Below are 26107 nucleotides of genomic sequence, written 5' to 3'. Positions count from 1 at the left end.
TCCGAGGCACACATTTATATGATCATTATAGTTATTAAAAAATAAGAGAATAAATGAAAAGCAGGTATGAAATACTATATGACAGTAAAACAAGAATAAAGTTTAAAAGGTGATTTGTAAAATATCCATAAAGAAATAGTAAATCTGTTTACAGTTCTGTTTCATATGGGTGTTGAGAGATGTATCCATAGATCTCTTCATTTTGCTCTCAAAGTGCACCAGATTGATGCATTTAACTTCAATATTTAAAAATTAATCTTCCTGGGGGAGCTTGCCCCCGGACCCCCCCATGTGAGGTCCACACACCACCTATAAAAATAGCACTTTACCCCTGCTTACACCTACAGTATATGCCGTGAGCTGATTATCGAGCCTTCATTGTAACAGTCGTGGGTACACTGTGTATTTGGGTGGGGAGTGTTGCAGTAGAAAATTCCACTGTAGCGGTACATTAATGGGAAACCCTAAATGTTTGAGCACCCTCTATGAAACATCAAGCTACCCCACAGCACCCCCAAAATAAATCTCTGGTGCCGCCACTGAGCCTGACTTGTGTTGGGGGGGGCCCAACTTTTTTTTTCTCTAAAGGGGGGGCCTGACAGAAAAAGCTTGAGAACCACTGGCCTACAGTGTGTTTTAGATATGTTTTGCTTGAAGCTGTAAAATAACAAAACCATGAGAGAAATTACAATTGGGAGCAAAGCCAAAACAACAAGCTAAAAGATGCTATAAAATTCCTTTAAGCTAACAAACTTTTAATTATTATACTGTCTGGGGTTGTGTGCCAACATTTAACATACAATAGTCATGTTGCGTGACATATTAATGTGGACATATTTATTAGAGCAGCTCTAAATAAAAATGTCATTCATACTTACATTTGAAATCACGTGTTTCCAAATAGATAAACTAAACTGAAGATTACATATATATTTATGGCTAACAAAAATCTGTTTTTCTTTATGGTTAGCAACATTATATTTTATGGATAAGCCCCTGCCTTCATTTCCAAGTGTGAATCCATTCAGCTGCTTTGCTTAAAAAATAAAGTTTGTGGTTAGTCATCATCACAAGGATAAGTTTGAATGGACACATGGTGACTTGAAAAAAACTATGAGCCAGGATGACGAAGCAACATTGCGTGTTGCACTCACCACAATGCAGCACAACTTGGACATCCTTTACACATCATAAGACAACAAACTGTGTGTGGAAATTGTTTCAACATAATTTCACAACATCCTAAGGGTAACTGTTTATCATGTGCAGTTTGAAAAACCACCAGAACTGATTCACCATGTCAAAAGTCAAACACATCTGAGGTTGGGTAGGTTGCCAAGAACAATAAAGGCTTGTTAATCACATACTAAAGCGTCAAAGAAATGTAAGAACATTTTGAAGTATGCTTTTCTGATGTACCCTAATAGAATATTGACGAATGTATATTTCCTTTTGGTGAATCTTTACAAACTTTAGTCTATCTTTTATGTTATAGGAATCAGTCCTATTGCCACATAAACTATGGGAATCCTTCACAGTACAACGTTTTTCATGATAGAAAAAGGAAAATGTTTACGTATCGATCCATTACTTTTTAAAGCAGGAAATGTTGGATCATCAATCAAATATGGAGGCATGTGGTGCAGTGAGTTGTGCGTTGGTGTTTGGATCAGGGGGTTACAGGTTCAAACCCCACTGCAGTCAGCATGTCATTGTGTCCCTGGGCAAGACACTTCACCCCAAATTGCTCCTGTGGGGATTGCCCACAGTATTGAGTATGTAAGTCGCTTTGGATAAAAGTGTCTAACATGTAATGTAATGTAAAAACATTATTAAAAAGGGGCTGAAACTACATAATTGGAATTGGAATGCACCGAAGGCAGCTCATTGTAATGTTTACTGTTAGTCTGCATTATGTTATTACTCATATATGATTATAAAAGCTTCCACCCAGAGGCAAACAACACATTTCCGAGAAATGCATGAAATGTCTCTGCTGTTAACTTGTGTCAAAAAATGCATTGAATTGCTTCATCAAAATAACTGAGAAACCAACACTGCTTCTTTGTTTTACAGAAAGAAACAAGGCGCCAAATCACATTTTTGGAAAAACATTGTAAGAGAGGGGTTTCGTAAACTACACATTTGCACCGTACCTAGATAGACGTTTATATGACAAAATATCCTCTTAGTAAATAGGGAAGTGAGAGGTAAACTGCAACAGTCAGTCTGGATAGCATAAACACAGTTAACAAGCACTGTTGAAAACATATAAAGGAGTATTTTAGATTGCTTACTGAAAGCTGCCACAGCCATTATGAGCGTGACCACGATGGACACCCAGGAGACCCAGAGGGCCTTCTTCCTGTAGCTCTGAGCTTCGTGGGGCTTCAGCCGCATGCTGCTCTCGAGAAGACCTGCAATAAAAAACAAAAACTCTGTTACAATTCTTTCTTTCTTTGTCTTTGTTTTTTGTAATGGCCATTTATGTTTTATTGCAATATCATATCAGGCATCAGAGGTTGCATAAATGGTCATTTGACCTTTTCCAAAACTTATATTGGATAGGAATAAGATTCTCATAAAACTTAAATCAGTACTTTGAATGAACAATCTACTGGTATGGATAAAATAAGAATGTTTGTTATGTTATTATATTATGGACGTGAATTAAATAAGAGAACGTTGGATTTTGTTTTCGCAAAGAACACTAACACCGGTCTTCTGACTGAAAGTCCTGTTCTGTGTCTATCCAGCCAACCAACCCATGTTTTTCCATAGGGTCATTTCCACCCTTTTTTATTGGAACAGTTCCACAACAATGGTGTATTTTTTTCGTCTGAATATAAAGACAAAGCATTTACTAGACTCCTGGGGCCTATACTACGAAGCTGGTTCAACCTAACCTGGATATGTTTGAGTTAGCCGGTTGGCCTAATCCAAAACATACGCGCTCTCGCTAAACTGTACTACGACGCTGGCTATCAACTCGTTCGCTCAAGCCAGCCGTGTCCTATCTAGTTAGGTGCGCGTTCACATGAAAGGGGTGGTATCTGGAGCATTCGACCAATCACAAACATGGAGAAGCGTACTGACAGCGCAGCGCGTCATACTTCCTGAATGAAAAGTGAACTTTAATACTAGTCAAATATGAAGAAGTTAAACTTTAAACATCCATGACTTAAACACTTTATCCAGGATAAAAGCCACATAGACCTGCAAGGTGAATACAGCTGGTAACAGAACAAGTGTTTGAATGCGTACATTAACAGGTTTATGATATCACTGCCCCGTCTAAGACACGATCTGACTTTAATTACATTTGTCTCGAGTGTTTCGTCAACTTAATGTGTTGCTTAAAATAATACTTCTGCATACAGTATGTGACACTGTGAGTGTTGCACGGCCAGATACGGCTCAGCTGACTCAGATAAGGAGATATATGATACATTATGAAGTGATATGCCGCGGACTGTAGGCCTACTTAATGTTACTCTGATCCGGTTACTTATGTTGTGGCAGATATTTAAGTAAGCTTTCTTAACGCTAATGTTATAATAGTCAGATTGCTCTGAAGATGGGAGGTGATATTCTACTAATGTTCACGTTCACACAGTCGGTGATTTTTGCCGGCCGTCTTTCCTGCGACGGCAGCTTTTCTGTATTTCCTTTCTCCTGTAATATGACTTGATCGCTTGAAACTCTGCACACTGAGCTCTGATTGGTCAGCAGGCGGTGCTTTCACTGAGTTGAGCTCTTAGCCTGCAACCTAACCTGGTCCCGACCAGGTTAGCCGCTAAGCATAAGTTACCATGGAGATCTAGCCTGCTAAAAAGAGAACCAGCGTCGTAGGACCGGAAAGCCGGAGTTTTCCCTGAATTTAGCCGGCTAAGCGAAAATCCTGCATCCTGGTGCTAGGATGGGTTAAAAGCAGAGGCCAAATGTCACTGTGTGTGCTGTGTGCTCTGCATGTGTGACCATTATAGAGGGTTTCATCCCTCCCATTCTATCTATAATATGCCAGACAAAATTATGAGGCAAAATGGTAATTCATACTATGAGTCCAAGTGTCCACGAGGCTCCGGTCTTTGTGACTCAAATAACATCATGCGCTGTGTCCGCGCAAGTCATTTTCATGCAGTCCAACATTTTAAGTTATGACATTTGAAAAACATTACAAAAGTGACCAAATGCATTCGATAAATGTATATTTGTAGTAGCCTACAAAGTACATTTTTAGAAAAGGGATTTAATCGGTTGGATTGATTGATTAAATCCGGTCCTAAAGTCTATTTACTGTTGTGTGTAAAAATAATTAAAAGTATTCCGAATCAAAAGGGAGGTCAGTGGTCAGGCTCCGCTAATGCTTCATGACAATACTGCTCATAAAAAAGCATTGTTGTTGTAGCAGCTACAACCAATCCACTACAAGTCCCCAATAGACTTATCAATGTGTATTCATTGCTGCCTTCAACATGAATGGGGTTTTAAGTTCCACCCTCCATGCATCTTTCCTGTAAGATAATTCTCCACACCTTCCAGGAAAGCACAAGACCATCATCAATTTACACTGAGTGACGTTGTGTAATACCCGAGGAACCCCAGTATAATGCAGATAACAGGGACAGCTTGTCAAGTTTTACTTTCTATACTCTTTTCCATTGAGTTAAACCAAATGAATACACATATATATTTCTATTTATATAAATATATATTTATTTACCATGATGATGCCATATCATTTTAATATCCAACTTTAATAGCTGTTTAAGGCGCAATTCCCTTCTAAGAGACTAAACAGTTATAATGGCTTAAGAAGAATACTCATTATATTATTATTCCACATGTAATTTATTTCTGTGAGAAAAGTGATTGCCTGAAGTCAGACAAACTGCCTGAAGCTATTCTGTTGTCATCAAGCACTGCACAACAAGGTTCAACACGGATGAGGTGTCATTGCAGTGGGAGAGGAATTATTCAAGAGAGAGCAAAAACACTTCCTCCGGGAAGTAGGACTTTGCCTTTTACATGCTACCTTCTTTTTAAAACCCAAAATTCTAAAATCTCATTGACCATGGCTGAAAGTTCCACTTTCTGTAGTCAATGTAACACAAAACTGCGTCATTTGTCTAATGAATATTTAATTGTAAATAGATGTTCATGTGCCACATCACCTCTGCAGGGTTATAGAAGGTTAAAGGAGGGCTACCGTGTTTTAGTATTAGGCTTTTCATACATTTAGCAAAAGACAGACATTAAATAATAGCGGGGAAAAAGCAGCTGGTAGAGATATTATGACATTTAGTAATTAGTGTAGATCAAGCTCCTAAAATGCTACATTATATTTTACATGTCCTGTGATGCAATTAACCGCATATTTTAGTTTGGCCCTTCCTGTCTGGTACAAGCACGCATCTCTGATACCCCACACATCCAGTTTGTTATGCAGGCTCTCTGTTTAGAGACTTTACTGTGAAATTATATTTTCTCAGACTATACAAAGCTCTTCCTGACACACAGAGGACGTTATACCAATACCCCTGAGTCATCATGACTTGACAATTGACCTTTATTGTCTGCGTAAAATCTGTTGAGTTCCCTTTCTTTCTTTTTTTTATCAGCCTTGGTTTCAATGAGTATCCTTTTTCTTGTAGAAAAGCTTGATGCTGGGGCACTTAAGTACATTTTGTATCCCTACACTTTGTTCCCCCCAGAAAAAATGGTGTAGCCCAAATTAGAAAAAGGCCCTTTTGACAAATGTACCATGAGACAACCACTGTACCACACATTTATTTGATTGTCTTTTTTATCTTCGCATTTCTTTGGGATGGAAATATCCCCATGCACACAGCCCTGTTAACTGCCATTGCTTAGTATACAATGTGTTTTTCAATCTGCTTTGCTTAAAGCAGCAAAAGAAAGACACTGTAGGAGCCATGAGAGTGAACCAATGCAGTAAAGTTGAGGGGAACAAAGCCAAAGATATGAGCAAGAAGATGCTATAAAACTCCATTAAGCTAACGTGAACTTTCGAGTCGGGCGAAGATTCTGTGTGGGTTTGTCCTCAAAAATTTATTAAAGCGATCTTGTATCTTATGTGAGAAAATGACCATTTCACATTGGTATCATGGGTATCATTCATACTTAAATTCATTAGAAAAAACTGTATTTTTTTTTTGTTTGTTTCATGTCTCTAGAATGGCAAGTTCCCCCAGCAAATATCCATTCTTACTCCCACTGCTTGTCTAGTGTGAGTGTAGACAGAAGGAGACGTTGCAGACACAGTGTCCACAAGGAGTTGGTGCTACTAGGATGACATCTCTCACCAGCTTCCCACCATTGAACACTGCCAACTGCTTTTGACGGACAGCCAGACACTTCACTCCAAGCAATGTACTTTTGCAACTGACATTAGTTAATTACAAGAGTAATGTATCTTTCACTTTTGGTAGCTCGAAGTGCTAAGGTTAAAAGGCATGTGCCTGGGGCCACTTAAGTTTTGATAATGCATCTGTTAAAATATACTTTTTGCTATCAAAATGTGTCAAATGGGAGGCAGAGAAAGCCATTACTTATATTTGTTTCAGATATATTTCAATACCTTTGTATGTAATGACCCTTAATGCAGGGTTTAAGATGTAAGATGTATGGTTAGATGGATATTTCTCACAGCTTTCATTTTGAGCATTCAGTATTCACACATGCAAGTGTTGTTGTCACAAGAGGAGTACATAAAACACAAACCTTTGATTAACAACATCCCTAGGGCACAATCACATTCACCCCTTGACCATCATCATCTAGCTGTGTGAAATCATTGTATCTGGCCATAATTGATTACTTTGATGATAGAAATTCTAAAGAAATTACATGGCTTTTGTGTAGAAGCTAAAAAAAAAGTGTCACAATGCAAATGTGTGTGTGTGTGTGTGTGTGTGTGTGTGTGTGTGTGTGTGTGTGTGTGTGTGTGTGTGTGTGTGTGTGTGTGTGTGTGTGTGTGTGTGTGGTGTGTGTGTGTGTGTGTGTGTGTGTGTGTGTGTGTGTGTGTGTGTGTGTGTGTGTGTGTGTGTGTGTGTGTGTGTGTGTGTGTCAGAGTGAAGTCTCGTGTAAATGATTTGAATGACTAGTGTTACACTAAAGGCATGAAAGCCCAGCTAAAAGTGTGTAGCTTGTTAGAACCATTGGTTGTGTGACAGGCTAACTGATTGCAAGACATATTTAAAAGAACAAATCTTATAACCTGTGACTGACCTGCTTTGATAACTCCTTGATAAGGAGTGACTCTGGAGAAACCATTGTTTCCAGAACAGAAATGGCCAGATCACAAGTAAAGCTTACATAAATGGAATATTCCAAAAAGGTTTGTTCAAAATCATAATTGATTGTACTAGACAAATTATGACCTTTTTATGTATCTAGCTGAGAAAATGCCGATAATTAAACTGCACATGGAGCTACTTTGAAACCTTTAAAAATAAAAAATGATAATGTGGTGTCTGGGTTTTAAACTTAAAAACAGAAACATGACTGTTGTTCAAAAGCCTTTTAGCGAGACCGGCTAACAAGCATGTGGGTGTGTGTCTGATGTGTGACTGAGGGAGTGAGGCAGCATGGTTAAATCCCTTTGCTCACATGATCCCAGGCTGGGGGATCAGACAGAAGGCATGTGCTCAACATCTTCTCATGCACTGTGGAGAGGCAGAGGAGCATGAATTATTTCACAGATTATCTGTCTCAAGCTTTTACAGTAAGGATTTAGTGTCAGTTTTGGCAAATATGACAAAAAAAAGTAGTTATTATAATAAAGTAGCAGATTTAGTGGGAAATATAGGTTCAAGTTTTTGGGTATTCGAGCCAAACAGTTCAATGCATCTTTCTTCTTTTATCCTTCATTCTGAATGTATCTCTTGCTCGTGTAGATACAAGGTGGATACTGTCCGTTGATATAAAATACATCCAATAAAATAACTCTACCTATTCTAAATGCAATAACCATTTCTTTGTTTTATTGACTCCACGTCTGCTTAATTATATTAGCATCAAAACTACTGAGTTCAATTAACATTTCAAATATCCATTGAAATCAGATCCATAATAACTGAATGCATACATAAACCAATTAGCTTATAACTGAGGCCCTGTTATTATCAACTGTGGAATGTTTTCCAGAGGTCTTTCTTCATGTTAGAAGATGAATGGGATTAAATTAGTGGAAAAGTACACAAATACACATCAAGCACAGTTAGGGGTTTGGCATGCATGTGACTGGTATCAGCATAGCTTTGGCTGTGCCCCAATGTGCATGACTTTTCCCCAGAGGCAAGTACAAATGAAAAAAATAATGGAAAGCTTTTGGGATTGGATTCAATGTATCAATATGTTGAGCTTTGAATTAAACTTCCGCTTCACTCTGATCTGCTGATGTAGGACTGTTGTAAATTATTTAAAAGACAGCAGGCTAAAAATACCTCACATGGATAAAAATACCCCTCCCATCTCCCTATGGTACCCTTTAACACTTCATAGACTATGCATTCATAACTTTAAAAAAAATCCAATTAATGGATGAAGTTACCTTCTCCCTCCACACTGTCTGTGATGTTCATCTCCTGGCCCGTGGGGAGCGTATCGGGCTGGCCGGGGCTCTTGGTAGGCTGGTGGTGGTTGTTGGTGAAGCCATCCTGGGCGCACTGGCCGTTCCGCATCGCAGCCGTAAAGGGATCCACAATAGTCGGGTCTGGGACAGGGTAGGTGTCCTGGGAGGCCGGGTCCGTCATTGTTGTTGCTGTTCGTTTTGTTTGCAGACTCAAAGAAAGGATGATGAGGAAGAGATTCACGCCGGAGTAAGTGCAGAAGCCATCCAGCGTGTCCTAATAAAGCCCGGTGTAGACTCAGCTGCTGCGCAGAGGGGTGGGAAGGCGATTCGAGATGGGAGATAAAGGGTTGATCTCCCCAGCATCAGCAGCGAGACAACTCCCTCTCTATGGAAAGTGAACCCTGCAAAGTGCAGCCTCTGTGGAAACCGCCAGTTAGACACAGTTTAGGGTTAAATGCGGCGATGGAATAAATGCTGAGATCTGCTGTGGATATGGCAGGCGGTGCCAGCAAGTTTTTTTTTTTTTTTTTGTTATCTCTCTCCACCCCTTTCCTCCTTCTCTCCTCTCAGAACTCACCACCTATTTCTCATACAGGCCACTCTATGACAGTGGTGGAAGAAGTACAGCTCTTTTACCTAAGCAACATTGTGGAAATACAAGTAAAACTCCTATTCAAAATCTTACTTAGTAGTAATAGTACAAGAGTTTTGGTATCACAATACACTTTAACTGTTAGTTAACAGGGAAATAACTAGTTGGCCCATTTCATAATAAGATGTATTTCATTTCATTTATCTAAACCTGTAAAGTAAAGTTGTAAAAGTTAAAGATATTGTCTTCCAAATGTAGTGAAGTAGAGGTACACAATTAGCAGAACATCTAAATACTCAGGTTAAAGGTAGGGTAGGTAAGAATGGAGAAACCAGCTTGAGTGCGCTAGAATTTGAAAGTACACAACCGGAAAAAATACAGAGCCCCTCACCCAAGACACACGAACGCGCACATGACCAATGAGGGCACGAGATAAGTTTGTGCACAGATGGAAGGCTGACAGGCCAACCCAGTCTCACGGCATTTCGTGTTCACCAACACGATTTTTAATCTATTGATTCGTGTTCACCAACACGATTTGCCCCTTTTTTTCGTGTTGCACAGCACGATTTTAAAAGCAATTTATTTCTACTGCCTGCAGCACGTCTTTTTCTCTGGTCGGGTCGTGGGAGACCGGAAGCTGTGTGGTTCATAAAAACATGTTCTTACTCAATATCAAGCCACAATTATTAAATCGTATAATTTCGGACTTTTGTTGCCGTCTGTGAGGAAAATAAATGGGGCTCAGAGCCTCAGAATACGGAAATCTGTATTTTTAAATATTTTTTTCCTTCTAATTCGTCATTCTTTTCAAAAATAACACACTGTTATTTACTCACCAATAACACACAATTATCCTTGCTTTTATTTATTGGTTTAATTCCATAATATCGGGCTTTTTTGGCGTCCGTCAGGAACTGCATTTCAAAATAAAAATAACCGGGAACAGACGTAGGCCTATAAGGGACATTTCGAGCATCATTGCGATTGTCAACATTTCTGAGTTTAGGATGGCCGAAGACACTACACTACCCATAATCCCCAGCTATTGTTTAGGACTACAGTCCCCGTAAGGTTACGCAGAGCGTCAAACAGCTGTGTGAAATGGAACGAAACCACGCCAGACTATCCAAAACTGGAATCGAACGCCCCCCCAGAACTAAACATGCTGGCTATTGTGTTTCGCAAAATGTTCTATGGGACGTCTCTACTGAACATTTTCGTTTTTCCCACAATTAGAAGTTGCAAGTATTAAACACATTGGTGTTATCAAATGTAAAACATATAATTAATAAATGGGTGAAAATCGCTTGTGTCCATAATGCGCAGCATTACCCACATGACAGCTCATTGTTACTTTGTCATTCTACTCCACTACAATTCAGAGGTTAACCTGGTATTTTTACTCCACTGCATTTATTTGAGTTACTTTGCAGATTCTGATTAATTATGTGAAATATAAACAAACCTTAAATCAGACTTTAGTTACACCTGAGTAAAATTCAGGTAAGGTGATTGTCAAGTGCCAACAATCAGGAGAGATATTTGATAGTTGGTGCTTGAGCAGACTAAACATGTATCTGCAATTGACATGAATGGAAACGAGTAATAAAGTATATTCATTACTCGTTATTCTCTACTAATAGTTAATTAAAGACTGTATATTATGGCTATTTTGCACATCCCTTTTAAGATTTTCAAAGGTTTATTGACATATCATATACACAACTACGGTGTAGTTATGCAATGAATGAAACACTTGGGTCACAGGTTCCTCAACAGTGCATTACAAGACATCTATCAATATGTGTGTACCTCCACCATTAAACTGTCATATTCTGCACATTTCTTATTCTATCTACATACATAAGAGTATAATTCATATGTATAATATCAGTTAAAATAAGTGCTTCAACATAGTTAACATTGCAGGAAAGCAATATATTAGACGTTAAGTACTTTGTCAGGCTTAATATTTATCTGTAGATAGATACCCCCAAAGTTTTTTTCTTATTTAAAAGAAGACCTTAATCTGTTATTTAATGTTTAAATAAAGGTTAATTCGTTTTTCTGTTTTGCACCTCCTCCTATTAATATCTTTGTACATTCTGCACTAAACTGTTTTATTGTAGAGATCACTTATAGTATCTTCTTGATTTTTTATATTCTATATTTATACTTTCCTCCTATGAAAGTATGTACTCTTAATATTTTTTTAATCAAATAAAACACAATAATTCAATAACGTGCTTTAACCACTAGGAGGTGCACACAATGTACACACAGCCATAATAACTTTGTATTATTAGTGTAGGACACTTGTGTTTTCGTACAACATCTGAAGATGTGTAGTTTTATGCATGCTTTCACATAATTTTACAGCATATTGCTATACTATTTCAGACTCAGTATTTACATTCTTACATTCAAAGAAAATCAGTAATATCTTTAAAAACTACAGTTATTTTATATCAGCTGTGCACCGTATGGTGTAAATATGACCTATCTGTGAATTAGATCAAATGTAAAAGTCAGCCGAATTAGTGTTGATACTGCAAGGAGACGTATTGTGTGAAGAGAAATTGAAGATGTTGTTTAATTGTTGAATATATTTATGATCCACGTCAAGTATTCAGTTTTGGCGGCATTTTCTCAGTTTTTCCAAAGGTCTTCTCATCAGGGCTCTATAAATAAAGAACTACGGCAGATCTGTAATATACAATGCAGCCGAACCGTGTATTACAATGCCGTTATGTGATGACTTTCAAAGAGAAAAGCAAGAGCGCTCGGAATTAAGTATTATTTTATTCTTTTAAAATGTTTTCCGGATTTCATATCATATAAACACCAAATCCCAGCATGCATTGCGGCTAAAACATCCAATAAGCGAGCTTAAAACCATAGCTGAGGATCTTGGGTAATCGCGCGAAATACCTACGTCTGTTTCCGGTTATTTTTATTTTGAAATTCAGTTCCTGACGGACGCCAAAAAAGCCCGAGATTATGGAATTAAACCAATAAATAAAAGCAAGGATAATTGTGTGTTATGGGTGAGTAAATAACAGTGTGTTATCTTGAAAAGAATAACAAATTAGAAGGAAAAAAAGATTTAAAAAATACAGATTTCAGTATCCTGAGGCTCTGAGCCCCATTTATTTTCCTCACAGACGGCAACAAAAGTCCGAAATTATACGATTTCAAATAAAAGCAATAATTGTGGCTTGATATTGAGTAAGAACATGTTTTTATGAACCACACAGCTTCCGGTCTTCCTCGACCCGACCGGAGAAAAAGATGTGCTGCAGGCAGTAGAAATACATTGCTTTTAAAATCGTGCTGTGCAACACGAAAAAAAGTGGCAAATCGTGTTGGTGAACACGAATCAATAGATTAAAAATCGTGTTGGTGAACACGAAATGCCGTGAGACTGGGTTGGACAGGCAGGTAGGCCATCCAGTTATTTTAGCCGGGCCGGCACAGATGATTGGTCGTGCTTTTTACAGCGCTACGGCTTCCACAGATGACATTTGTTTATGTATTTATTGTCAAAGCATTTAATGTATTCATTGCTATCTTCATGTTAAGAGCATTCCATGGAATATAACAAAAAGTGTCTCTGAAGTAAATGACCTACCCTACCTTTAAGTACCCTACAAGTACCTCAAAAGTCAAAATTGTACTAAGCTACAGTTTTTGAGTAAATGTACATTCTACCATTGTGTGTGAGGAGCATACACAACAAAGCAAAAATATAAATTATAAAAGCACCAACAATTGAACTTTTATGAAAACTATTTAAAAAAAATACTGTTATAACATGTACACAAAATAAAGACATACAAAACATTTACGTACAGTACAACATGACAACATTAAAAGTGTGCAGTATTGGGATTTAAAGTGAAAAGCTGAGCAGATATTACAAGAGGTAGCTTTGTATCCAAATATGCAAAATATACAGTGTTATGTGAGGAATTCAAGAACTTAAAATAATGTTTATGAAAAACACCTTATTAAGTAGGATTAGAAAACATTTACTTAGATACAAAATACTTTATAGTGCTCCTTGTGGTTTCTGAGGTACAGCCATGTTCTTGTCATACTATACGTATGAGTACATAGAGTCGTTTTTTTTTCCTGAAAAAGAAAGAAATATAGAAAAAAAGAGTAGTCCCAAGGGCCCAAAATCTAATTATGGTACAGAGGAAAAAGTCCAATTTCAACAAAACAGTTTCACCGTTTTTGAAGATCCCAGAGAACACTCCCACCAAAAGGAAATTCCACATTTCAATTGCTGGAACAAATGGGTTAATGGAATTAGAGGTAAGGGGTTTAGTTTATTTACGTGCCAGTGGTTTTGCTCTCTAATCCGAGAATCAATTCATTGACCCATGGTAGATCCAATTATCAGCATGCAAATCAATTATGTTCTCACCTGCCTGCAAGCTGTCAGGATGAACAATAAGTAACAACTACTGACCAACAGGTGGCACCAAAACCTGCAATTATGAGAAGGTGAGGATGTGAACTCAGGATAAAAATCATTTCCGTAAAATATAAATGAGATTGACACCGATTTGCTCTACCGTCAATAACAAACAGCCTATAGTCAAAAGGCATAATGATAATGTACGAACATCATCTTTACCCTTAAATGGTTTCTATCCTGGGGGGGACGGACATTTTAACATGCTCTGCCCATGTCAAGCATTAAGCTTTGTGGAATTGAGTACATTTACTCAACCATTATATTTTGACATAATTGTGCCACGCAAGTACCAAGTGTTGTACATTTTTTACTCAACTTTCATTTAATACCCATAGTTATTTTTAACTAGAAAATCATGATATTGTTATGTGATATTATACATTACTTTACAAACAATAACCCAGTATTTTACAAAGTATCTAAATGTGCTCTACATTAACAAAATACAACACTAAAATGCTCTGACATTTGTTAGTGTAACAGCATAGTTAAATATTGTAATGGAGAATTTAAAACAATGTGGTTATTTTCAATTGTAGATCTTCTACCACCGGTAGGACAGTTAAAGAGGGATGTCACCTAATAAAAACTAACCTAAAACAATATGTTTTTTAGCCAAAGTTGAAAAAATGTCCACTGATTTTGCCTCTCTACTATTTTCAGGTAGTGTGTTCAAGAGCTTCACCCATTTAATTATTAATTTTGTTACGGTATGCGAGTATTTGAAGTTGAATACTAAATGGTTCAGTATGTCAACTATTTACAATGTTAAACAGCCTTCACTGACTACTGATTACTTTCTGCTTGTTTTACAGACTAGGTAATAAATGACCAGGGTGTCCCAGCAGCAGCCATTCACCTGCCGGTCATTGGTTTCTGTCTGAGGGTGGAAAGCTAATTTGCTGGATTCACAATCAGTTACTGCAGGAAATCTTTGGCAACAGACCTCCACTTTTCCCAGAAGATGAAGATTGATATTCATAATCATATTTTACCAAAGGAGTGGCCGGATTTGAAGCAGGTAGGCACTGAAAGATCATGTAGTTCACATCTTTGTATCTGTTCCGCAGCGGGCAGAGCTTCAATGCAATTCAAAAGCAGTAAAGTCAAATGTACAGACTTGTTTCTCCATTTGGAGTATCAGCAGGGAGTTTAACAGATCACTCCATAAATCAGTGTTCTCTATGGATGGTTCAACTTCAATTAATAGGTGGCGATTGGCCTTGCTCTTGCCTGTCCTATCTGTTATCTGTGTCTGCTCTTTTGTCTTTGTTACTATGGAGGCCTCTGGCTTTGGCTAATGATTTCCCATGTTTAGTGCTGGACAGAAGACATATCCTGCACACTGGTGCATTCACCACAACCCTTATTTCTTTCTTTTCTTTACAGTAGTATGTACATGTATAATAAAGGATGCCTGTTTGTACATGTTAATGTTTTTCTAAATGTGAATAATATATCCTACTTAAAAAAAATATATATATATCCTTTCCATAGTCATTCACAGACAAATACTTTTACAGTAAATCTAAATAGTGACATTGCTTATTTGAGTTATCAGTATTGACACCAGAGAGGTCTAACAATAATATCAATAGACTGAAATATAATTGTTTAAGATTAGGAAGGGATATTTCTGCCTTAAAAACTAAAGCATATCCTTTGTATTTAACCACTATTTTACTTTGGGGTCACCGAGACCATCTGAAACAGAAGATAATTTTATTTAAACAAACATTTCCTTAGATCAAGCAGTCAACATACATCTCTTTAAGTCACAAATGATAAAGTTGAAACGCCTCCATTGGACTCCTTTTACTTGTTTACTTTGGTAACACAATGACATCATTTTGTAACTCTTGCCCTACAATTGGCAAGCGCTCTAAAACACATTGCACTAATAGGATAATGGGCGGGACATCTCTCAAAAGAGCCAGCCAGCCAACCAATCAGAGCAGACTGGGCTCTGGTTTCAGACAGAGGGTGAAAAGAGGTGCTGCAGCACAGGCAGTATGAGAAAAATAAAGAGCTGTTTGAACATTAAAGCATGGAGACATGTCAAAGTAGAAGCACTAAATAGAACTATGAACCTGACATTTAGAATAATAGGGCCCCTTTAAAGGTCTCCTATCATGCTATTTTTAGGCATATATTATGGGTCTCAGATATATAAAAATATATAAAAAACATGTCTGTGTTTTTCTCAAAATACCAAACAAATCATGCATTTTTAGACATCCCTCATATCGCTCTATTTCAGCCCTGTTAGAGAACTGCAGGTTTGGGGTCCGACCTTAGCTTGAAAAAAAAAAGAAAGAGGAGGGGGAGCTTGAGCCTGCTCAGAATTCTACAGAGATACAGCCAGTGCTGGAATTGGGTCGGTACTCACCGGTACGCAGTACCGGCACTTCTGGTTCTGACCCATGGAGTACCGGCACTTCTTGCTCAGTACCGGCATGCTGGCGGTACTCCGGTACTCATGCACCGTGCCAGTACTCAACACTCTCCCGCCGTTCTTATTATACATCCATATATATATATATATATATACAGCCGCCCGGTACTCAGTAGATGCGTCATGAGGTGCCGAACGGACATTCTCATCGCTCTAACCGCTGGAGTTTCACAGCGGCTGTCAGCTGTTTACTCCTGTCATTCAAACAGAACGTACTGGAGAGGGGGCGGGGCTTATCTTCTCCATGTAAATACTGTGGTGGAAACGACTATGTCAAAATTAACCTATTTGACCGTGATTTAATAGTAATACACGTTTCAAAATAATAATAATAATAATAATAATAATGCCGAAGTAACAACATACTGAAAACTGTTAGTAAAACCATGTTTTAATGCTTTACAATTTACATACCTAGATGCACGTGTGTTGTGTTTATGCAGTGCAACTCCCACCCAGTGGGTGGCTATGTAGAGTGATAGAACAGAGCAGGCACGCCCCCGAGAGAAGGAAAGCAAGTCACGTCACAAATTAGCATTTCTAAAATGTTAGCGTGGATTAATAAAAGTGCAAAAAAACAGCGGTTGTCGCCGGAAGAAACTTCAAATACAGAGAATGCTGTGCCTGTGTTGGAAATTGTGTCTGATGGGGAGCTTTCTTTGGTTAATCCTCCTGCTCCACGTTCTAGTGCATTAGCATTAGCACTAGCTCCGCCGCCTCCTCCAGAGCCTCTAACGTTAGCTGCTGCTGGCGCAACTGCCACCACCAACACCGGGCAAAGCGATGCACCTGACTGCTGGACAACGGACCAGGTGCAATATTTTTGCAAGACCAATGCATGGCTCCTTCTTAAAGATAAGAAGCTAGGATGTCGGATATGCAGAGATGTCAAATCTTTGGGAATACACACTGGACAAGGACTGAAACTGTCAACTGAATGGGGTGTGCAGTGTCTCATTTCGGTGTTGACAAGGGCAAACAACAAGCTAGCCTGAGAAAAAAAATCAAAGAACATAAAGAATCACAAGCACATGTAAAAGCTGCTGACATCCTTACATCTGTTTCATGTGAAACTATTCAACATCAAGTGCAGTCTATGCATAAATCTGAATTAGACACCACTATCAGAGTTTTTCGAACGGCATATAAAATTGGCAAACATATCCGGCCATTCACAGACATGCCAATTGATTTGAATGTACAGAAACTGAATGGGCTGAACGTGGGCAGGGTTTTGCACTCCAATAAAACCTGTGGCGAAATCATCGACCACATAGCTCATGAGCTGAAGAAAAAAATGGCAAAAGACATTACAGAAAACCAAAGAAAACTCTGTGTTTTGGTCGATGAATCTACCACTATTAGTGGTAAAACGGTGCTTGTTGTGTGTCTACGCTCAGCATTAGCTGATGCTGAGCCCGAAACGTTTTTTTGGGAGCTGATCGAGTTGGATGGAACAACGGCTGATGACATCACAAAGGCGTTAATGGAGTGTCTTGGAAGAGATTTTAACGAGGACTTTTTAGGTCAGTGTTTCGTTTATTTTGCATGTGATGGGGCTTCAGTCATGCTAGGGAAGAGAACAGGCGTTGCTACCCAGTTGTGTAGTAAATTCCCAAGCCTGTTTGTGTGGCACTGCTCCAATCATCGTCTAGAGCTGGCAGTTGGGGATGTGGTCAAGGAGGTCTCAGGGCTCAATCATTTCCAGATCTTTTTTGACAAACTCTATTCCTTGTTCCATGCCTCTCACAAAAATCAGAGGCAGTTAGCGCAGTGTGCGCAAGCAGTCGGACAGCGTCTCCTGGTGATAGGGCGTGTTTTGTCCATCCGCTGGGTGGCTTCAAGTGAAAGGAGCGTCAGAGCAGTCTGGGAAAACTACCGAGTGCTTCATGATCACTTCACAAATGCTGCAAACGACACGAGCAGGGATTCCAGAGACAGAGCAAAGTACAAGGGCCTGGATGATGTGCTCACATCTGCAACGTTTGTCAGCAATCTGGGACTGATGTACGATGCGCTCACAGAGCTCAGCGACCTCTCTCGGCAACTCCAAAAAAGAGAGATGACACTGCCTACAGCAGATAGGCTCTTAACTCGAGAAATACGAGTTTTTGAATCCATGGTCACCATGCCTGGCCCACACATGACTACAGTTCATACAGCTCTAGCTGAGAAGTCCTTCAAGGGTGTTGCCCTGCGTGAGAATGGCAGGCTTGTACAGATTCATGCAGGTCAGTTTTTCCGCAGTATGGTAGAGAATCTGAGACACAGAATGACTTCCACAACCTCCTCTCATGTCAGCACAAGAGAAATCCCATTACATGGCCGGGAGGCCCGGGACAATCAGCTAATCCAGGACATGAAAGTTATCCATCCTGGAAGTTGGCCTGAAGAGGAGTTAGACGTACAGTATGGGGACGTAGAGGTGCTACGTTTGTGCGAAGTGCTGAAAGTGGACAGAAGAGAGACTGTTCAGGGCTTTCGCGAATACAAGGAAACCAGGGCATCCCGTACACCTGCTGCCATGGAGCCTCTACTGAAAGCAGTCCGAACCATCGCTGTCTCCACTAGTGAGTGTGAGCGGGCATTCAGCTGCATGAACGATATCCTTACTGCAAAAAGGAATGCTCTCTCTGTCAGCCGACTGTCCAGCCTGGTTTTCATTAAATGTAATGGACCATCACTAGGACAGTTCAATCCGGAACAGTATGTGAGGTCCTGGCTGGCAAAGGGAAGGAGAAGTGCTGATGAAAGAGCCTGTCCAGCTCCAGCCCCTGATACTGATGTCCCCAAGGCCTTCTGGAGCCTTTTCTAACAATGTGAAGTATATTGCAAAGCAGCTTACCCAGTGAGAAGACTTTTGGCATAATGTGCCGATTTGTACAGATCCTGGAGATAGAAGGACTTCAGACCAACCAGGGAGTTATCTGATCAGCTTGGTGTTCAATGTAACTCTTTACCATGGCTCAGACTTTGTTACTTGCAGTTACAGTTTCTCATTTTAGATTGTGCAAATGTTGCATTTGTTTTTACATGTTCTTTGTTCATGCTCTTTATCATTTTTCTGAGTTGGAAAGTTAGATTGCATCATAGTTTACTTTATACATATTTGTATTCTTCAGTGGTGAAGTATATTGCAAAGCAGCTCAGCCATGTGAGAAGACTTTTGGCACTTTTTCGTTTTTCGTTTTCTGAGTTGGAAAGTTAGATTGCATTCAAAATGTACAGAAATACTTAATTTTGTTAAAGCTTTTTATAAAAAATGCTTCTGACCAGAGATTTGTTTCCTTGTCATTAATGTTGAACACCACCAGAGGGGCTCTCACCTGAAAGGTCTCTGCTTCATGTGTCTTCAGCAGAAGATCTAGACTTTGATTGCTATATTTTCAGTTAATATTGACCTTACTGAGCTTTAGCCATATCCGCTGCCTATCATAAAAAATGTTAAGTACAGTGAACCTTTCTAAAATATACAGTAGTAAAGAGACAAACCCACCAGCATTATAGTAGCCAAATTCTTGTTTGTGGGCTGTATATATAAAATTGACTTGAAAAAGTTGCTGATTTTAGAGTACTGGCACCTTTTTCATTCCAATTCAAGCACTGGATACAGCTAAATGCTGCCATGATTAAATGCCATACCGTGTTCAAAACCACATCAAGGATTATTTCTGAAACAGTATGGAGCTCAAATGCTTTTTCTTTTGCGGGTTTACCACAAGGTGAGTTCCTTTTTGTATTTCCTGCTTTTTTACACATTCGGGGTGTTTCTCAATCGCGAGTACGCTTGCTTGGTAGCACATGTCTGCCGAGCATCTTGCTTCAGAAGCGAGGCAAGAATACTTCCTGGCATTCGGAAAACAAAGAGTGGAACAGGCTAGCAAGTGTGCAGGTGTGCGTCATATGAGAGGCCCTGCCTTACATTTTCCGCCACAGATTTGGGGAAATTGGTCCGTGCGCAAAGCATTGTGGGGATTTTAAGACCGTGGAGTCTACGTGCAGCCTCAACATTTCTCCTAACGAAGTACGCCGGGCTCGGTAGAATTCCAAGTATGCTGGAGATTGGAACAGTACTTTGGCGGCACACTTGAAATAGTGGCTCTGCAACAGCTTTACTCGCGATTGAGAAACACCCACTCTCTCCAGTACAGGTTAGCTCTGAGTATTAGCGATGCTTGCTAATGTGAACAAAGACCATATTACGTCCAAAACCCAGCGACGTTTCTGATAGTGCCGTGGGTCCACATTTCCGATATTACGTCATATCAGACGCAAATCTGGATCAGCTCCGTTGTACCCCCGTTTTTAGAGATTTGGGTATGGAGGAAAAGAGAGAGGGTTTTGTTTTCTGACACTTTGTGAGTTCCTTGACACACCGGGGACACATATTTATGTACAAAAGACATCAAAAAGTGCCTTTTGCATGATAGGAGACCTTTACAGACGGCATGGTTACTCAGGACCCGAAACAGCACATTAGTGTTAACTCACTATCCTCTTCACTGTGAACTGGCATTCAGGAATTACATTTAAAGTCAACAAAAAACTACTTGAAGACGGATTGAAAGCCATCTCTCATTTTGAATAGCCGAGGCTTCTCTCTGGCAGCAACAAAGTCCACAGTACTGCAGATCCGTGCAGATATGAGATTGGGCTTTATGGCTGTTTTGCTCAAGTCGATCATTTGCGGCTTCATCTGTATTCAAGAGACAACAGCCTCAGATGGCACTCACTGTGAGTTATCTGCGCTGTTGAAGAAGATAGTCTGGATGAAGATCGAACTCTCGCAGATGGGATAACTCTATCAATGGAGGCTTTCCAACTGAAGGATCCGCAGGGGCTTTATATACAGACATTATATCTTCTATCTATCTATCTGAAAACACAATATTTGTAATCTAATGCATGGACTAATGTGGTTTTCAGCCACAACATTATTAGGGAGAGACACTGCTAGTACATTTTGAGATTTGTGTCTCCTTTTAGACTAAATAGAGAAGAAAACACCTAAAATGAACATGAAGGTGTTCCATTTATTACGTTTTATCAATTTGTCTGTATATTTGTGTCTGAGCATTAGATATCGGCATTTGTGTATTTAGTCATAACACTTCAGACAACTTTTTTTCCCAAAAAACTATTGGGATGTTTCTGTCTTGGTGAAGGTAATCACCTGGGGATGTTTCATACAAGTGACTTATTTGACTCTATTCATATAGTATCTTGCAAAATGTTTGGAATTTCAAATCAATAAATTCATTATTTGAATAAATATATTTTAAAGGCAGTTCATGATACTTTGTGCCAGAAATGTTCACTTGCCCTTATACACTATACTTTCCAGTTACCTTCCTTTCTAAATGATGGCGGTTTGTACACAGGTTTATAAATACATAACTCACAGCCTCATTTAGAGCACACATGTAGATCTACCAAACAATATACAAATATTTTTGTAATGGCTGTTGACATATACAAACCCCCTCCCTAAAACATTTGATTAATGTGTAACAATATAAAACAAGACATTTTAAACTGGATTTTTTTTCCAAGGTTGAGATTTCTGTACATTGGAAAAATCTGTCCATACTGTATTTATGCAGATTAGCACATATTCATATATTATATTAGTTACATTTTTAAACCTTATTCACTTGTAGTGTCTAATAATGCATAATCATTATTTTCCCTTTGTTTCAGAGGTATGGATATGGTGGATTTGTGCAGCTTCACCATCACTGCAAGGTGAGTCACTTTGTCTTTTGTTTGCATGTACTGACAGAGTGCAGGAACTATGATGCAATTGTACTGCATACAATGCCGGGGACACAGCAGGTGTCTCCCGGCTGAGCCACAGCCCCCCCCCCCACCCTGAGGACCTTTCAGCCCGCCTCTGAGCAGCTGCACGCGTCAGCACAGTGCCACTGTATCACTTCAAACAGGACCACGACACAGCAAAACACCGAGCAGCCTGCAACTTTTACATAGGACTTTGGTTTGGCATCAGCAGGTTGTACATAATGACGGATAGTTGATTGTGTCACGTTGATGCACTCAAACATAAGATGAGCATCTGTTTAAATCCTGATGTTAAAACAGGACTGCAGGTGACATTGTAGTTGTGACAGGTGGCGATGCACCCAAGGTGTTTAATCACAGCCAACAATAGGGGAAGAAAACACTGTGCAGATGTTGTTTGTATATCTACAGTTAATTAGTGCATCCCTTTACATAGACATTTCGTCTCTTGTCGATGAAAGATTGCATCTCTTATCTACCATGAAACAGCACTGCATCGCCATCATGTGGTTGGATATAGATGTGTTATGATATCCAAATCTCACGTAATCTAAGAGTTTGAACATTGATATTTAATTAAGTGAGATAACCAAGAAGAATACATCTGCAAGGGTGACTCTAATAAGGACACTTTTTTTAATCATAGTCATATAAATACTTATAATATAAGTTATTATATATATATAATAACTTCTGATGCTGGCACTGGAGCTTTGAAGCACCTCCTTACCAGCACCTCATCAAGCACATCGTTACATCAATTCAGAACACCTGGCCACTAGAGGGAAAAGGCGCAGGGAACATATACCAAAACAGTCCTAAGAACTTAAATATATATTTTTACATTTGTCCCTAATTGTCCTCTGTAAAAAGATGGATATGACCTGTGGTGAAAAGTATTTACTCCAGTATTGTATTTAAGTACAATTTTGAGGATCCGTTGGCTTGAATATTTGCATTTTAAGCTACCTTAAACTTCTACACCACTACAATTTGTAAGCATATGTTGTACATTTTAGTTTATTTGACATTCGTTATATTGAAGAGTTTATAATATTTAATACAAAATATAGATAAACTGAAGAATTGGGATGTACTATATTGGATAAGATACACTTTTTCTTCTGTGAAAATCAACTGGAAATATAAATTATAAGTAAGCTCCACCTTTAATGAATACATTAATAAAGGGAACACAATAATGGGTTTCTAGTTAAAACAATGTATTATTCCCAAAATGGCCATGCTGCACAATGAGTTTTAGTTTTAGTACTAGAATATTAATGCAAACACTTTAGCATTTTTACTCGAGTAAAAGTTACATACTGTAAGTAAAAATATGGATATTCTATGAATATACTGCAGTATTATTTCTTCATCCATGGGTTGACTGCTGGTTATGTCGTGTTTCAGGGTGAAGCGGACATGATGAAGGATGGGAAGCTGTTCAGGGTGATTCAAGAGAACTGCTGGGATGCAGACGCACGCATAAGGGACATGGATGAACATGGTATATATATTTTTAAGACGTGAAATACTTGACGACAATTTATATTTATGATGCCTAGATTTGCTTCTGTTTCTGACCCCTTCAGGTGTCTCAGTCCAAGCCCTTTCTACTGTCCCTGTGATGTTCAGCTACTGGGTAAGCGCACAAAAACAATGCAGCAACTGTGTTTTATGTCTGTTTATTTTGGTAAAGAACTAAATCATAGTCCTGTTTGCTGTTCCCCAAATAACTGTGAGCTGTAGTTATGCAATGCTGTTCAAACAAGGAGCAAATCAAATTCTAGGCTTTTATACGAGTGCGCAAAGCTTCTTAACTCTTTTACAGGCCAAACCTCATGACACACTGGATCTCTGTGTCCTTCTAAATGACGACTTAGCCCAGACAGTACGCAGCCACCCCACCAGGTTCGTGGGCCTGGGCACTCTGCCAATGCAAGCCCCTGACTTGGCGGTTCTGGAGATGAGGCGTTGCGTGAAGGAGCTGGGCTTCCCTGGGGTCCAGATTGGCTCACATATCAACAACTGGGATCTCAACGCCACTGAACTCCATCCTTTCTATGCTGTGAGACATTGAACATGGCAGACCATGCTTGTATAATTACATCGTTAGTTCCCCTATGTTTACACTGTGTTGACTAATTTCAAACTGAAGTGCATGGAAATCCTTTGCATTTGAGGATCAAAAATTGAAATATTGATCTTGTGGTTTGTCTTCCGTGCAGGAAGCTGAGGAGCTGGGCTGCTCCTTATTTGTCCACCCATGGGACATGCAGACAGATGGGAGGATGGCTAAGTATTGGCTGCCCTGGCTGGTGGGTGAGGGAGAACGAGTAGGAACAGGAGCTATTGAATATCTCCTGGTCTAGCCAATACAAGATAAAAAACACAGTTTTCCAAAGAGCAAACTTTTAGCAGCATTTGTATTGGTAAGCACCAGTCAAACATTTAAAAACGGCATTGTGAGTGCCAACATCAAACATTTTGAATAACAAAGGAAGTGTAATTCATGTGTAAAATACTGGATTTAACTCAACACTCAATAAACCTCAATAAAATATGTTATTTGAACGGCTAATAGATCGAATCCAATTCAATTTTTCCTCCTGAAATACGATCCTGGGATCTTGGCCAGGGTCATACCAAAACGGATAAGCTACAAGACTCGAAGAAAATAATTGCCAATAAAACGTTTTTAACACATGGTAAAATATGATTTGGTTTGGACTGGAGATTATCGAATACTCAGCAATTGCCAATAAACGTAACATTTTTTAATGCACTGACATTGTAGCCAACTGAGACCAATAATGCTCTTCTTTTTGCTTTTCCTTCTTCCACTAAGTGTATTATCCTATCAAATTATTGTTTAATAACACCAAGACCTCTAAGTAAAGAACATTTTCTTTTCTTTTCCACCCCAAAGGCATGCCGTCAGAGACAACCATGGCTATATGTTCAATGATATTCGGAGGCGTCTTTGAGACATTTCCAAAACTGAAGGTCTGCTTTGCACATGGAGGTAGAGACCAAATGTTGCTGAAAAAAGTACATGTAGTGTCAACTTAAACATATTCTTCAAGCTCAGATGTTGTTGTTTGACTTCTATTGCTTATGTTCATTTGCTTACAGGTGGCTCTTTCCCATTCACCATTGGCAGAATTGAACATGGCCACAAAGTCCGCCCGGATCTTTGTGCCGTTGACAACGACATCAGTCCACGAAAGTACCTTGGTTCTTTCTACACCGACTCCCTAGTTCACGATCCAATCGCCCTGAAGCTCCTCATTGATGTTATCGGAAAAGTGAGCTTGTACTTGTCATTCATTAAATGCACACAAACCCTGTCTTAATGGTCGTGATACAGGGCTCATGCATTGAGAAAACACTGAAGGAGTGTTGCTGGTTTTAAGTGTGTAGTGTGCGTGGGAAGTTCTAAGTATTATTTATGTGAAACAACATTAACCTTGGTTACACAAACAGTATACACAGGCTCATTAAAGTAGTTGTTGTAGCTCTATTGATGTGTTGAATCACTCTGATGCCTTAGAAAGGTTCTACTTTAGCTATAACATAATTATGTCTACCTTTCATCTGATAGATAGAGATACTCTGGATGTTTATGTCTGCTTATGTACAACTCTTGAGTAGTTTTACAAGTTAACATGCATGTATTACTCGTTCAGGATAAAGTGATGCTTGGAACAGATTATCCATTCCCACTGGGCGAGCTGCAGCCTGGAACACTGATTGAGTCAATGGACGAATTCGATGACAAACTAAAGGTGAGAATATGCTGTCATGAATTCACTTTATATTACATTGACAGGTAGAAAAGTCTAATCAGCAGCAGTGCAAAGTAAAACAAAATAATTCATTAAAAAAATATTATAAGAACTGCGTGTCTAATCTAGTAATTAACATGGCTTGTACTCTTTTGCTTTACAGGATAAATTGCTTGCAGGAAATGCATTGGAATTTTTGGGCCTGAAAAGAGAGAAGTTTGTGTGACATGAAAATCACATAGTGCTACATTGTGTGAAAAAGTCTTTATTCAAACATTCATATTTGCATGAATAAGATAATGATTTGGATTAGTTTGTATATTAGTTATAGGCTATTAACAATTGTGTTGTTGTTTCATATAATAAAGTAATTTCAGTGTGTGAA

The 26107-nt window shown here is 39.0% G+C and overlaps 2 protein-coding genes across 3 annotated transcripts in view; one reads left to right on the top strand and one right to left on the bottom strand.

The window, feature by feature from the left end:
* tmem163a (transmembrane protein 163a) overlaps nt 1-9093 on the bottom strand; it is a 99134-nt gene extending 90041 nt beyond the window's left edge. Inside the window, exons 1-2 of one of the 2 annotated variants that reach the window (XM_034208797.1) lie at nt 8576-9093; nt 2298-2417 (exon numbers count right to left, since the gene is read on the bottom strand). In XM_034208797.1, coding sequence (XP_034064688.1) covers nt 2298-2417; nt 8576-8777 — 322 coding nt within the window. In that variant the 5' untranslated portion in view covers nt 8778-9093. The remainder of the gene's footprint in view (nt 1-2297; nt 2418-8575) is intronic. The other variant, XM_034208798.1, reaches the window with a different exon arrangement.
* A 5438-nt stretch (nt 9094-14531) lies between these two features.
* Nucleotides 14532-26107, top strand: acmsd (aminocarboxymuconate semialdehyde decarboxylase). The gene is made up of 10 exons (XM_034208740.1): nt 14532-14698; nt 21833-21877; nt 23345-23441; nt 23527-23576; nt 23766-24002; nt 24163-24256; nt 24864-24959; nt 25070-25242; nt 25624-25722; nt 25886-26107. The coding sequence occupies exons 1-10, from the start codon at nt 14642-14644 to the stop codon at nt 25946-25948; spliced, it is 1011 nt and encodes a 336-aa protein (XP_034064631.1). The 5' UTR covers nt 14532-14641; the 3' UTR covers nt 25949-26107.

Source organism: Gymnodraco acuticeps, unplaced genomic scaffold, assembly GCF_902827175.1.
Source record: "Gymnodraco acuticeps unplaced genomic scaffold, fGymAcu1.1, whole genome shotgun sequence".
NCBI lineage: Eukaryota > Metazoa > Chordata > Actinopteri > Perciformes > Bathydraconidae > Gymnodraco > Gymnodraco acuticeps.
Note: the sequence above shows the minus strand (reverse complement) of the source record. Positions and strands in the feature narration are given on the sequence as shown.

Coding starts and splice junctions, on each gene's coding strand:
- acmsd (XM_034208740.1), top strand. CDS start 14,642: ATGAAGATTGATATTCATAATCATATTTTACCAAAGGAGTGGCCGGAT. Junction 23,577..23,765: donor CTGTGATGTTCAGCTACTGG/GTAAGCGCACAA, acceptor ACTCTTTTACAG/GCCAAACCTCATGACACACT. Junction 25,723..25,885: donor AATTCGATGACAAACTAAAG/GTGAGAATATGC, acceptor TTTGCTTTACAG/GATAAATTGCTTGCAGGAAA.